At 49.4% G+C, this 15,349-nt stretch overlaps 1 protein-coding gene across 1 annotated transcript in view; it reads right to left on the bottom strand.

Annotated features, from left to right (window-relative positions):
- LOC119455312 (26S proteasome non-ATPase regulatory subunit 3) overlaps positions 1-15,349 on the bottom strand; it is a 68,788-nt gene that overhangs the window by 27,703 nt on the left and 25,736 nt on the right. Inside the window, exons 6-8 of the mRNA XM_037716714.2 lie at positions 6,799-6,910; positions 1,826-2,008; positions 1,658-1,772 (exon numbers count right to left, since the gene is read on the bottom strand). Coding sequence (XP_037572642.2) covers positions 1,658-1,772; positions 1,826-2,008; positions 6,799-6,910 — 410 coding nt within the window. The remainder of the gene's footprint in view (positions 1-1,657; positions 1,773-1,825; positions 2,009-6,798; positions 6,911-15,349) is intronic.

The raw sequence follows: 15,349 nt of genomic DNA, 5'->3' as shown, positions 1-15,349 counted from the left end.
AAAAAGATGTTTCTCGTTCTTTTTTTCAAAGCAGCTTGTTGTATTCGTCATATTCAACAGTTCCACTTTTGTTCCGACGCAAAAAAAAAAGACCACCTGCCAACTTTCGTGTCTGTATCCCTTTAAATAAATGTGTTTCCGTGAGCACTGTACTTATTTGCTTAACAGGTTAAATTTCAATACAGTATAGACCACTTATAACGTAACCGCTTATAGTGCAGGACCGGATATAGTGGGGTCTTTTCAGACTCCCGTTAATTTTCCCATAGCACTCCATGTATACACGTATCGCTTATAGTGCAGTTGCGGGAAACGAAATACCGGTTACAGTGCGGCTGCCTGGGAGTACGGAAGTCAGCGGAGACGGCGAGCGCTCCTCTCAAACGGGCGCCCCAAGGAGTGCTCGAGGAAGAAAGAGACGAAGTGGAGAAGGGCACGTGGTGCGAACGAACAGCCAGTGAGGCTGAAACCAGAATCTTGAGTGCGAGTCGTGAAATGTCACGGCGCACATAGCGAGCGAGGGCCACGAAACTGCCAGCGCCGGCCAACACGCGCTTCACGATAACGGCAGTAAACGAAACTTCAGGGAGCGGGTGGCGCCGGCACGGCACGGCGAAGGGCGCACGCGGAGACCGTGGAATGTGAGGGAGGAGGGCGGCAGGGAAGCGGATTTCGCCTCGGCAACTCCGCGCTTCGGTGGCTCCCCACAGAACAGCTCCCCTCACCCTCCCTCATAGCTCCCTCACTTTCGACTGTCACCGTGCGCGCCCGCCGCCGTTCCAGACGGCCCGGCACCAGCTCCCCGCAAGTTTCGTTTCCTGCCGTTATCGGGAAGCGGGCGTTTGCCGGCGTGGGCAGTTTCGTTGGCCATCTTAGGACAGCGCCGCTGCTTCCCTCTGCGCCGTAGCCGCAACGTGCAAGGTCAACATGTGACTAGAAAGTAGAGGAAGCATAAAGGAGAAAGAAGGGTTCACTGCCATTTTCTACGCGTGACTACGGTAGCGTGGCTGAGATGTCGGCACGTACACGCATGTTCCGGCGCAACGCAGAATCGGCGACCTTGCCATTTGAGAGAGGGTGAAATTTCTGCCACGTTGTTTTTTTCTTTTTGTTTTGTTCGCGCGCGACATTGAGGGTTCTCTCCTAAGCTTTTACTCTATGGCGGTGCCGGAGCAATGCCGGTCGGAGGCGCCGCCGCATGATTTGGTTCGAATTAACGAGATTCGACTGTGAATTGAATGCATACGTTCTAACCGCATTCCTCGACTGTCGCATACGCGAGGCGGCTCGGTGCACATGTTTTGCATATGTGCGGGCCTTGAAAATTGTTGCTTTGGTTATAGTGCGGTACCGCTTATAATGCGTATATTCGCGACTCCGGCGACTTACGTTATAAGCGGTCTACACTGTACAATGAAGTTTTGTACAGTGTAGACCGCTTTCCCAGTTTCCAATGAGTGCCACCGTATTACAGCAAGAGCCAGCATGTTGACAGTGCCAACCAGAGTTCCCCAGCATCACGGCAGTGAAACCAGAGTCTCTTCCAGTGCTTTTCCAACAAACCTTACTGCGATCCCCGTGGCCCCTACAGGTTTCCCAGTGCAAAGCAATGGCGAACAATGCACCGGTTTCATCCTTCGAGCTTTCTTGGGCTCACCTTGGGTGAGCTGGAAGTAAGGAGCCAGGGTTCGTCGCAGGGGTGCTTGACGGAAGATGGACCGATCCGGTATGTCACCCAGCAGCAGGTCGACGGTAATGGCCAACTTGTGCACCTGCAGAACCAATTGCCATTAACTCCTTCCCTGTAGCAGCAAACTCCACCCACCGTCTGCTTGAATCCCAGGGCAGCATGTTGCGGTGCCTTGCGAATGGCCTGCAGGAGATGCCGCCTGGCCTCGGAGTAGTCCAGCTGAATGGCACGGATGCGTCCCAGGTAGTAGAGGTAGCGTGCCCACTCGTTGTTGGATGCTGCCTCTGGAAAGGCAGACTTGGACACCAGCTTGGAGGCCTGCAAGGAGTTTGCCCTCTGCTGCTCACTGCCCACCAGTGCAGCTCACGACGAGACTACCTGCATTGCATCAACCTTCACACACGTGAATAGACAACTAATTTTACTACAGAAAGCACACTGGGAGTAGTCCTTGTTGTGTTTGTACAAGACCTTCAGATCAAAAGGTCAGAAAGCCGAGGATAAAAAAGCTGGCGGATCCCACGCCCTGTGGGAATCGATGTTATGCGAAGCAGTGTGCAGGGAGCCTACCAAGTTAACGAACAGACCATGAGGGCATCAAGATTTAGGCAGCTGTTTCATGACCAACATGACACACGTCATGACATTCATGTCAAGAGTCCTGAGGAGCCCCTTCAGCTAGGCCCAAGAGACCTTAAGGCGAAAGCCTTAGTCATGCTAATGAGTATGGCTTCGACCATCAATCTTCAGCCTGGTCCTTCACTTAGTACCACATCCGAACCCATTACATTGGTTTTTGAGTGTTTACCTTTTTTTGCTGAGTCATTGTCATTTTTGCCAAGCCATGCTCATGACTATGACTTCTACCATCATCCTTCAATGTTTCCTTCACTTACTATTGATGTCAGAACCCATTTCGGTGGAATCTTTTTTTGCTGAGTCAGTAATTTCTGCAGTCATGCTCATTACTTCTACCATCGTCATTTAGTGTTTCTTAGTACATTTCTTAGTACAGTCGACGTCCGATTTCCCGGACCCTCAAGGGACCGCGAAAACGTCCGGGAAATCGGGCAGTCCGGAAAAACGAATGCACGTGAAAACGCACCTTTTTGGTAGGTATTTTTCGCTGACGGAGAGGGTCACGGCCGGAGTACAAGATTCTCATTGCTATTCAGCCAATGCATCGTTTAGGTGGCTCTGAAAAGAGCCGTTTAAAAAAAAAAAATACGACGTGGCCGGCGCTACCTCATAGGTCAGCACTTGGGCGCAAAGAAGTCGCTTATTTTCTTTTGCACGGTCCGCTTGCCCGCGATCATGTCTGCCTCAATTTCAGTCAACGTCATGTTGCCGCTGTACACCGATGACAGTGTCATCAGTGCTCGCGTCAACTCCGAGCTCGTTGGCTGTGTAAGAGCTGGCTCTTCGTTCTCGGTGTCGGAGTCGTCGGAATCCTCCGTAACTTGACGAATGATTTCGTCATCGGTCAACTCCGCACATAGCTCGAGGTCTTTGTCAGCGTCGGCGAAGCCCTCAAAGGTTATCCTAGCTGGAATCGACACGCCGGCAGCGCGCAGATCGTCGAAGGCAACGTCCGCGAATGGCAGTTCGTCCACGGAGGGCAGTTCGCGGTTGGCAGTTCGTTCGAAGGCGCGGACGAAGACGAAGGAGCAGTCGGTGCCATCGCTGTAAACGGCGAATCCGCTCGACGAAAAGCGCAGCACGAAACAGCTAGGAACTCGGTGGATGCTGAAGGTCGGGAAACGTGATCACTGAAGATAGCGCGCAGCAGCAAACGATCAACCGCAGATACGACCGCAGAGCTGACAAAACAACACGCGAACGAACACAGTGAGGTTTGGCTTGGCTAAGCTACGGCTGGCAACGGATTGACACGTGCGGTTTCGAGGTTACGGCAGCCGCGGCGCGGTGCGGCGGTGCTGCTGGCCACACCTGCGATGCGAGTATGGTGGGTTCGAGGATATGAAAACAGCCAAAATGGCGGCGTCGGTGGTGACTTTCGGTCGGCGGTTAACAGTAAAAAGTCCGGGAAATCGGATGGCGAAGGCTATAAGCGTCCGGAATTTCGGACTTTTTAATACATTGACTCTATGGGGAACTTGACGGTGCCACAGATGAGTCCGGGAAATCAGGCATGTCCGGAATTTCGGGCGTCCGGGAAATCGGACGTCGACTGTACATCATTTAGTCCTTCTCTTAGTACCCACGTCCGAACCCGTTTCAGTGGTTTTTGAGTGTTAATATTTTTTTTTTCGCTGGGTCGTCATTTTAGGCGGCTGTTTCATGACCTGCATGACACACATGTCATGAAATTCATGTTATGCCCTGTCATTTATGTTCCGTCATACATGGTTGTCGTACTATGCCGATTTTGGTAAATACCATGTTAACGATACGACCATGAGAGCACCAAGACGTAGGCGGCTAGATAGATAGATACTGTCAAAGTTGCAAATGTTCGCCAAGAAATGCTTCCCATTTAAAAGATTCTGCAATTGGGATGATGAGGTTTAGGAGACCTAAGTTCAACTAGAATTCCCTAGCAAGATCCACAATGCACTGTCTTTGTCATTGCCCTCCATGTTGCCAGAACCAAAATACAGGGGGAAAACAGCTAGGTCTGCATTTCAATTTCTTGTGCAAGTAATGTCCACCTCTGAGTAGACCAGCTCATGACCTAGAATTGTGATATCTGCCACAGGCAACCTTTAAGAATTTTTGAAAGTGTTCGCTGAAACACCCTGTATATTACTGCTAGTAACTCGCTTACTCTTGTGGCCCGTCACGAAACATTCAACTGCGACCTTTCGTGCGCCATCGGTGTAGTGTGCATGAATATATTCCAGTGTGCGGCCATTCACTTATTCTTGACATGTCGGCGATAGAGTGGACATAAGTTTTCCTACCATTTGGGATAGATGTCTATAGATAACGTGCGCGACTTACTACGACAGGAAGTGGCGCTACTCCCTTTGCCATTGTTTAATGAATGGTACTCACTCTTGCCGACGTTCTAGGGCTGAAGCCCTTTCTTTGAAGGTTAGCGATACAATGCTGGCGGATGAGCAAATTTCTGCATCTTCGAAGAAAGCCGCACTTTTCGAAGTGCCCGTAACACGTATGGACAGTTGCAGCAGCGGTCCGCAAACTTCGCCACACAGATTCATTCCATTCCTTAACATGCCAGTCATTTTTGCAGCCAACTACTGCACACGTCTTCAATTCACATGGTCCAATCTAGCATGATTGGAGCACAGAGTGTTAGCGAAAACTCAGTTGCATTTCCGACAGCTGATCGCACAGAAGCAAGGTAGAAGCGGTAATTGTTTCGCATTCGTGCGCGGTCGCTGAGGAGACTTCTCGTATGGCGCGCCGCCGTGAGCGCCATCTCATTTCTCTAAAACAAACTGCTCCGCGAAAAGGGTCACCTAAGTAATTGTATCTGTCTGTGCATCCGGAAAGTGCGATAGGCAGCGCAATTAAAGCCAGGAGCGCACTGTATTTTTACTTGCCATGTCCGCCAATCTGCAGCAAAACAGACAAGCAGTACAATCTGTATACCATAGCCTCCGAAATCTAATCTCAGAAGCCATATGCCGTCATCGCGCCTATCTCCCGACTTTACCGATAGGTGGCGCTTGCATCTCGGGGAAAATTTCTCTCGTTAGGCTTAGACGCATTCGAAACGAGAAGCGATCTTGAAAATGACACGTTATCCATAATCCGCTGTCGTCGAAGCGGCATGAGACTAAGTGATAGCCGTTTACACAGTCATTTGCTACGAATGAAGTGAATTCTACAAAAACAATGCCAAACTTGGCGTTGTTTTTAAATTGGCGTTGTAAATTGGTGTTTTACATAAACTATGTAAACCACGCAAAGACGGTAATGTTAAATCTTAGAAATGGCGTGCGTACGCTAAGCGGTATGAGTCGCAAAGCATTCTGCACATGCGCATTCTGATCCCGCTATTCCGGTAAGCCCACTAACACGGTAAACACGCTAAACTAAAATTGTCTAATAAGCGCAAAAATTACGAGAAACTCTGCGGGAGGTGCCGTCACGTGGTGTGTGTAACGCGAATGGCTGCACTCTTTTTCGGAGAAGCCATTCTGGTGAAGCATGGCGCAATGTCGGTCAATTTTCTGTGTTTGGCGCAAGAATTTGCATCTGGTATCAAAAATGCGCAATTGGAGCAGGAGCCCCACCCCTGCAATTATTTCAAAGCAGTTTTAAGGGCCCTAGAAATTTTCCTTCCGTGCTCAAGGGCCTTCAAGGAATTCAAGAATGTGTACGAATCCTGCTATCGGTCTATGCACCAATGTAGCCATTAGGATCAAGAAGTAGAGAGGTTCTTTGAGGACATAAAACTAGAAGGAAGAAAAGTAAAAGACTCCGTAGGTTTCTCCCATTTCTTGTTGCACACGACTGCTTGAGGCACTGCTTACAGAAAACGAATGGTTGCATATGCAGCGCCTAAGGCACTCTGGAATGACACATTGAAGAGGCCCCATATGGCATGAGACAAGTACTTCATGCATGTGTCATTTGCCAGATCCACTTTTTTGGGTACATAATAGATTAGCAACTGGCCACAGATTACGGAATTCAAGGTTACCCCTTACTTTCTCTTTTTCCATACAAATTGCCCCCAACATATTTTGCAGCTAGCCCAGACTTCGTTTTCCTGCACCACGTCGAGCAGTAATTGTGCATGTTTGCCATACCGTGCTAAAACTATCAGCCGATGGCTTTATCCACAGAGAGCTGGATGGTCTTGTTTGCTTGTCTGTGGTGTGCACAAAGTGAAGTTAGACCTAAGTAATACTTGGGCTTGTCTCATGGGTTACATGTAGTACTACGTTGTTGAGGCTTTAGTAGGCTAACAAACTGACACTCCGTTGAACTCAAGGCAGCAGCCACTAGGCAAAGCCTCGATCAAGTGCCGATTGCAAGCGCACAATGTTGCCTCTCGTGACATCGCACATGAAAGCACACTGGTTCTGTGATCAGCAGAGTATGGTGCCAGAGAAAGCACCGTGTGGCCCTTTGCATTCAACGCCCTCAATGGACGAAAGAGTGAGCATCACCTGTTCGTAGAGATTGTAGTGGAGATAGTTGCGGAGCAGACAGTTGACCAGCACCGCCTGTCCCTCGTAGTCACTGCGCAATGTGGCTGTGCGCAGACGGCTGTGCAGGAAGCTGTGCACAGAAGGAGAGAGGATATGTTAAGGCAGCTGCACACAGCCGTCCCACGCTGGCAAACTCCGAGATTCAAGTTTGAATATAATTCTGTGGTTTTACGTGTCATTTGATTATGAGGCACATCGTCGTGGAGGACTCCGGAGTAATGCAAAGCAAGTTTCACAAGGTCAGCCAGAAAAGCTGAGCTAAACCAACCGTATTCAGACTAGCCACCCAATATGCTAGCAGCAGGAAGCAGGAAAAAAAAAAAAAAGCTGGGGGGACTCATTTGTTTGAGAAACATTAACTTGTGCAGAAACTATCGTAGTGATTGTCAATGCAAGCGCACAGCCAATTCCTGCCAGAACGCTATGTGCTCTATCAAAACGTTTCAGTGTCACTCACATACCGGTACGCTTCTGCATTTGTCCCTCCACATCCCTGACGTACCCGTACATTCTCCATACCATGAAGTTGGCGAGCTCCGAGGTGGTTCTGCCATCTGCTGTATAGTTATAGAAACATAGTAGCTGCGGAACACACCCCTTCGTGGGCCTCCACAGATGAAAGGGTGGCTACTGGACTTTGTATACAGCTACGGTGGCCAAATACTCATGATGTAGCGCAAGGCCACCAATCTGGCATGTCTCTGTCATCAGTCGTATGCTTATTAAACTTTTTTCTTTTATGTTGCCACTATTTTCACTATGGCATGCCTCCTTTCCAGTGACGAGGGTGCTCCTTTCATCGGTGTGCGTTCTCCAGGATGGCTCGGCTCTCTGCGTATCTCTCATCTGTTCTCTTCACTTCCCCTGGTCAGGTTAGAATAAACAAAAGTGCTCCTTCCATAAGCATGTCCGTGCTATCGCTTTGCGATGGCTGCTGGCGCAGCACTTTCAATTATTGATTGGAGCGGCAGCTCTCCTGACTCCAGCTACAAGCCAAGCTCGGTCTCAAAAGATACCAGCTTGTTGTCCGAGGAAGGGGCAACTTCAACCACATCGGCTTCTGACCCCGACACTGAATAAGTACCGAGAGCGAAGGTGTTTTCGAGTCTGCCGCACATTTTATTTCTTTTGTAAGATGGGACTGCGAGGAGCATACCAAGGAAGCATTTGCCATTATCCGTGTTATTTATTCCCTTCTGCATAGCCAAAAGCAAGCTGCTGGGTTCGTTTTTTCTCAGAGGGAAAAAAAGACAAAGAAAAACACTAGGGGCGCGTGACCTCTGAAGAAAACCCGATACTGAAAGGGTTAAACTGGCTTTTCTATACATTGCCTCTCATACAAACTTGCGGTTTCACATTGTTGAGACACCGAGCAAGTATTTGTGGTTGTCGAGTGAGATTTGTTCATATTTGCTGTGGCACCATGCTTGTTATTTTAATTACAGTAGAACCCCACTAATACGTTTTTCACGGGACCATAAAAAAAAATGTAAGAGCCGGGAAACGCAAGAGCCTAGAGATCGCAAAAATTGAGAAGTTAGAGTGTTGAACTGCACAAATTGAGTGTTGAACTGCACAAATTTTACTTTAATTCTTACGTTTGAAAAAAAAAAAAAAAAAGTCGCAGTTTCACCCGAAAGCCGAAGCATCGATTGCGATAGCAAATTATTTGACAGTTATACAAAGTAAGGATAGTAGTTTTATCGTCCATATAAATTTGCAAAGATTCGCTTATTAACTATATTAACAAGCGCGGTGTCAGCGCGCACAGGCAAGCATGAACATGAACACATCACACTCGATGAGTGCGGACACTATGTCGAAATGCTGGCGTGAGGAAGCGCGGCATCAGCAGCGAGCGATGTGACCTTCGTGCTGTCAATCACAGCAAACTGATCGCCGAGAACACACAAGATGCACAAAGCTACGAGCCATCGACACACCTACACTGCCTAGACTCTGCGCCCAACGTAGATAACTCTCAAGATACAGCCCGCGCGACCGCGCGCCGCCGTGAAGTACGCAGTTTGATGCCAGAGTACTACGTCGCCTGCTATCCCTCCTAACCCTCCTCTGCCTCGAGTGCGACGCAAGAAGGCGCGCTTCCTCCCCGCTTTTCTTTCTTGCGTGCCACTGTCGGCTCCCCTCGCACGCATTTCACTCGCACATACATAATACGGCACATGGCGATGGCGTTATCGCCCTTGGACTTCATAGGGAACCATCTTAACAAAACACTAGCGTGAAAAAGATGTGGACGAGCAAGAAACGACAAACACGACCGCTGTGTTTGGCGTTTCTTGCTCGTCCGAGTCTTTTTCCCCCCACTAGTTTTTTCTTAATATAGAACTACACCAACCAATTGTAGGGCCCCAACGCGTCATAGACACCATCCAAAGATAGCAAATACGGATCTCAAGGGCCATGCTTTTGCTGATGGAAACCGAAAAAACGTCATAGGTGACCCTCCGGCATTTTGGGCGGCCAATCCCATCGTCAAGCCGCCAAGCCAAAGCGACATGAAAAGTCAGCATGGCCACTCGAGCCGGCGTGGGGTGGCAGTTCGCAATGCATGATGTGGGAACGATCCCACAGTTGCGACGCAACAGCGGGGTTACCAATGCATTGGGTCCTGTGGGAGCTATGCCGCGATCGGCGGAAAACAACGTAACAGCCGCAGTGGCATAGCCAGAAATCTTGTTCGAGGGAGGGGGGGGGCTCAGGTTGCATCGCGGCCTCCTCCTTGTAGAATTTGTCGAGGGATCAAACACATGAACACTATAACTGCATTGTCAATGCCCTTGTATATTAGATGCTGCAAACGAATTATTGAACGCTACACACTGTCCATTAAAATATGTATTTTTTCATAAAAAAATATATTCGTATGTCCCAAAAATTGTGGCAGAAATAACTGATATCAATGCTGCCGTGTTTTTCTTTGTCTATTTAATAAGTAAAGAAAATATCACACAAACATTAGAACTATATCAGTTTGAAACAAGCAAAGCAGTGCATGCAGCTGTTATGAAAAACCGAAAGGCCATGAAATGAATAAGTTGAGAACAAATATTTTAATGAATCTGTCATTCAAGAACCTTGTTTAGATTATTGCACATATGCAACTGCCAGGAAAAAACCTCAATGACGCTGTCCCTCGTTGCAATAGATTGCGCAGGAGCAGCTGTTACCGGTCGTGTAGTTATCGTCCATATAAACTTGTAAACATTCGCTTATTAACTATATTAACAAGCGGGGGTATATTTTCAGCGCGGGCTATGCTTAAATCCATAGGGCCACTGTCCCTGTGGCCACGGAGAGCCAGACCTTGTCACCGAGATTACACTCGCAACAGTAAGTACAAATAAAAAGTAGGAGTTCTGCAAAATGTACATTAGAAATGCGAAAATACAACTCGCTAAAGGGCAAAAAAGAGTCGCTGGAAACAAAGTTCACTGCTTGTATACACAAAACCTCGCAACAATATTGTTACGGAAGGATAGGAGGAAAGAAAAGAAAAAGATCGAGAGACACTGGCTGCTGCGTGTTGTTGCTGGTCAGCCATCTTGACCCCACTAACCCTACTTGTGTATACAGGGTGTTTCAGCGAACACTTTCGAAATTTATTTAAGGTAGCTTGTGGCAGATCGTCAAATTCTAGTTAATGAGCTGGTCTACTTGAAGAAGCGGACACTACTTGCAGAAAAAATTGAAATACATAATCGATAAATTAACACAAATTTACTTAAGTTTTTAACTAATTACTTGATGGCCCATATTGCAATTTACAAATTGTAGCCGTGGACTTCGCAAGGCGTATCCACTTGGAACGAATTCTCGGGATGACACCAGTTTCGAGATAATTCCCGAACTTTGCGGAGAAATGCATTGGCGTTCCAGTTAATTTCGTGCTTTAATGCAAAAAGCGACGTTTTGTTGAGAACCTAACTGGAACGCCAATGCATTTCTCCGCAAAGTTCGGGAATTAATATCTCGAAACTGGTCTCATCCTGAGAATTAGTTCCAAGTGGATCCGCCTTGCGAACTCTACAGCTACAATTTGTAAATTGCATTATGGGCCATCAGGTAATTAGTTAAAAACTTAATTAGCAAATTTCTGTTAATTATTAGATTATGCTATTCAATTTCTTGTGCAAGTAATGTCCGCCTCTTCGAGTAGACCAGCTCATGAACTGGAATTGTGCTATCTGCCACACGCAACCTTTAAGAATTTTTGAAAGTGTTCGCTGAAACACCCTGTATATTGTAAATACATCCAGTCTATACTCCCAACATCCCCGTAACATATTGGTGAGAGGTGCAGGGTACCAAGGCTGGAAACGGAACTCCGCAGTGGACGTCACATCACCGTCCCCACAATGTCAACGTCACCGTGGCCAGCTATGTCGTCGTCCCCATCGGTTGTGGTTGTACAAGCCAAGGATCCCGAAACTTTCTGTGGGACCGATGGCGCCGACGTTGAAGGGTGGCTGGCCATGTACGAACGCGTAAGTGGAGTCAACAAATGGGACCCTACGCTTATGCTAGCTAACGTGTTGTTGTACCTAAGAGGCACGGCAAAGGTGTGGTACGAAAACCACGAAGAGGAGCTGACCAGCTGGCACCAATGCAAAGAGAAGCTAAAAGAGTTGTTTGGCCAACCAGCCGGCCGCAAGATTGCCGCAAAGCAGGAAATCGCCTCCCGTGCCCAATCCCCCACAGAGTCCCCACAGAGTATATGTTTCGTATATCCAGGCGCTTTGTCGTAAAGCCGATCGCGACATGACTGAAGCTGAGAAGGTCGGGCACGTGCTGAAGGGAATCGCTGACGCCGCCTTTAATCTTCTCATGTGCAAAGGCTGTTCTTCAGTTGATGCTATCCTCAAAGAGTGCCGACAATTCGAGCAGGCCGAAAGCCGCCGCGTCCTGCAACCATTCGCCAGACTTCCAAATACTGCCGCAACGTCGACGTGTGAAGATCAGCCCACACAGCAGCATGCGTCACCATCAGAGAACGTGGTGCGAATCGTTCGACGTGAACTGGAAGCGATGGCGGCCGCAGCTTTCTGTTCGCGTCGCTCTGACGCTACCCCTCTTTCAGTTCCTCTCGTTCAAGCCATCGTTCGCCAGGAACTTGAAAGCATTGGCTTACGTTCTGTCTGTGCTGTCGCCAACCCCAGAGCCAACGAACGCCCTTCTACTCTGCTTGATCCACCGCGACGCTTCTCTCCGCGTTATCGCAACCCGACTGAGTGGAGAACTGCGGACGACCTGCCGATATGTTTCACCTGTCGCCGTATTGGTCATGTCGCCCGATACTGTCGCAACTCGTGGCCCTCAGCACCTCGCATGCCCACCAACCTGAACCGTTTTGATGGAAATTCCCGCCGTGTTTCGCCCTCCGCCGAGTCTAACAGTGCCGACAACTCTGCCAAGAACACGTGGTACAGTCGCTCACCATCGCATCGCGGATACCAGTCTCGTTCACCACAAACACGTCAGCCATCTTCCCGTTCGCCGCAGCCACGTCGCCTTTTGTCCCCTGTGGCTTTCGACCACGTTCCTTCGGAAAACTAAGAACTGCAGCCCTCGGAGGTGGTGCTGCATTGACAACTATTGCAGCAAATCCTGTGTGTGCCCAAAAAGCGAAGTCTAATTGACGTCAAAGTAGACGGCGTACCTGTCCAAGCATTCGTCAACACTGGAGCCCACCTATCTGTGATGACTGCTAGCCTACGTAGACGTTTAAAGAAGGTCCTCACCCCAGCAGCTGCACAAGTGCTTCGTGTGGCTGACGGTGGCGTGCTGGTTGTTCTCGGAATATGTACTGTACATTTAAGTATAGCCGGCAACCCTACTTCTGTTCTCTTAGCTGTGATCAACAAGTGCCCTCACGACGTTATCCTTGGGTTGAACTTTTTATCCAACCATTATGCTCTCATCGATTGCGCAACCAGCGTCCTTCAGTTGGAACTGCCTCAACTCGCCGATGCTCCTAGCACGGCGCCGCCACCGTGCCTGTGCTCGCTTCAAGATGTGCGTCTGTCACCCGAGGCAGTCACTTACGTCGCTTTGACCGTACAGCCACAGGTTCCAGATGGTGAATATGTGCTTCGCCCCATCGTCGACATGCTTTTGAACCAAAACGTTGCTGTTCCGCATACGCTGATCACGATTACGAATAATTACGTCGTTCTCCCGCTTCTGAACTTCAGCCTGTGCCCTCAAGTGCTTCCGGCCGGCATGTTCTTGGCCAGCGCTTCTAGTATGTCCGAATTTGACCTCGAGAGTATGGATGCCGAGAGTGGATTATTAGCACCAATTGAAGCTCACAGCTCTGGTTCTTTCATGGATGACTTCGCCAAAAAGTGATTGCACTTGACCTCACCTCTGCTCAGGCCAAGGACCTCCGTCTCCTGCTCGAATCGTACAGCGACATCTTTGAGTTCGGCGACCGCCCTTTCGGCCAAACATCTGTTGTTCACCACCGTATCAACACTTAAGACATGAATCCTATCCGTCGGCGTCCCTATTGTGTATCCCATGTTGAACGTAGAATAATCCAATCAAAGTGGACAAAATGCTCTGAAAAGGGGTCATCGAACCATCAGCCAGTCCTTGGGCTTCGCCAGTCGTCCTTGTGGAGAAAAACGATGGTACCTGGCGTTTTTGCATCCACTATCGCCATCTAAACAAGATCACGTGCAAGGACGTCTACCCATTACCACGCATCGATGACGCCTTGGACTGCTTGCACGGAGCTACATGCTTCTCATCCATTGATCGTCGATCTGGCTACTGGCAGATTTCTGTTGATGAAATGGACCGCGAGAAGACTGCCTTCATAACACCTGATGGTTTATATCAGTTCAAAGTGATGCCCTTTGGCCTATGCAATGCTCCTGCGACATTTGAATGAATGATGGACTGTCTTCTGCGAGGCTACAAATGGACCACCTGTCTTTGCTATCTTGACGACGTTATTGTTTTTTCTCTCACGTTCAGCAGCCACCTTATGCGACTCGCTGCAATTCTTGCGGTCTTCCGAAAAGCCGGCCTCAAGCTGAACTCCACGAAATGTCAATTCGGGCGCCGTCAGATTACCGTGTTGGGACATCTCGTTAACGCAACCGGTGTACAACCAGATCCGGATAAAGTTTGCGCCGTTCGCAGTTTCCCTGTGCCTCGTTCTGCTTCTGACGTGCGCTGCTTCGTCAGCCTGTGTTCTTACTTTCGACGTTTCGTCAAAAACTTCACCGACGTTGCTCGCCCTTTGACAGATCTTCTAAAGAAGAACACGCCTTTCTCATGGGGCCCGAAGCAGGCTCACACGTTCGCCGCTCTCATCGGCTTTCTGACCACCCCTCCCATACTTGCCCACTTTGACCCATCTGCACCGACCTAAGTCCACACTGACGCCAGCGGCCACGGCATCGGTGCTGTTCTCGCCCAGCAGCAGAATGGTACCGAGTGCGTGATAGCTTACGCCAGCCGCCTGCTGTCACCTTCTGAGAGGAATTACTCCATCACCGAGCGTGAGTGCTTGGCTTTAGTGTGGGCTGTCGCCAAGTTCCGGCCATATTTGTACGGCCGCATGTTTTCGGTCATTACAGACCACCATGCCCTCTGCTGGCTGTCTTCCCTCCGGGACCCGACAGGACGGCTTGGTCGCTGGGCTTTGCGGCTCCAGGAATTTTCTTTTATTGTCATCTACAAGTCTGGACGTCTGCACAAGGATGCTGACTGCCTCTCTCGTCATCCCGTGGATCCTCCTGATCCTGTTGCACACGATCCGGAGACCTGCGTGTTGGCTTTCAATGACATGTGCGACATGCGCGCTGAACAACATTGCGACGAGTCCTTGCAGGCCATCATCGCCGGAGTGCAATCTGGCAGCACTGACGGCCCGTGCCGCATGTTCGTGCTGCACGACGACATCCTCTACCGCCGCAATATCAACCCTGAGGGCCCTAAGTTTCTCCTTGTCCTCCCTCGTCATCTACGATCCGTCGTTCTCGAACAACTTCACGATGCACCAACGGCGGGACACCTTGGAGTTTTGTGCACATACGACTCGGTTCTTCTGACCGTGACTCTACCGCTCTGTGCGTCGTTATGTCGCAACTTGCGAATTGTGTCAGCGCCGGAAAAAACCTTCCCTGCCACCTGTCGGCCGACTCCATCCAATTGAAGTTACCTCTGAACCTTTCTATCGCGTAGGCCTTGACCTGCTTGGCCCTTTTCCGACGACGACTAGAGGGAATAAGTGGATTGACGTCGCTACCGATTACGCGACACGTTACGCGATAACCAAGGCGTTGCCGACTAGTTGCGCAACTGCCGTCGCAGATTTTCTCCTCCATGACGTCATCCTCCACCACGGTGCACCTCGACAGTTACTTACCGACCAGGGCCGCTCGTTCTTGTCTCGAGTTGTTGACGACTTCCTCCGCTCTTGTGCCACAGAGCATAAGCTGTCCACCGCCTACCACCCACAAACGAACGGTCT

The sequence above is a fragment of the Dermacentor silvarum genome, chromosome 6, assembly GCF_013339745.2.
Source record: "Dermacentor silvarum isolate Dsil-2018 chromosome 6, BIME_Dsil_1.4, whole genome shotgun sequence".
Classification (NCBI taxonomy): Eukaryota; Metazoa; Arthropoda; class Arachnida; order Ixodida; family Ixodidae; genus Dermacentor; species Dermacentor silvarum.
Note: the sequence above shows the minus strand (reverse complement) of the source record. Positions and strands in the feature narration are given on the sequence as shown.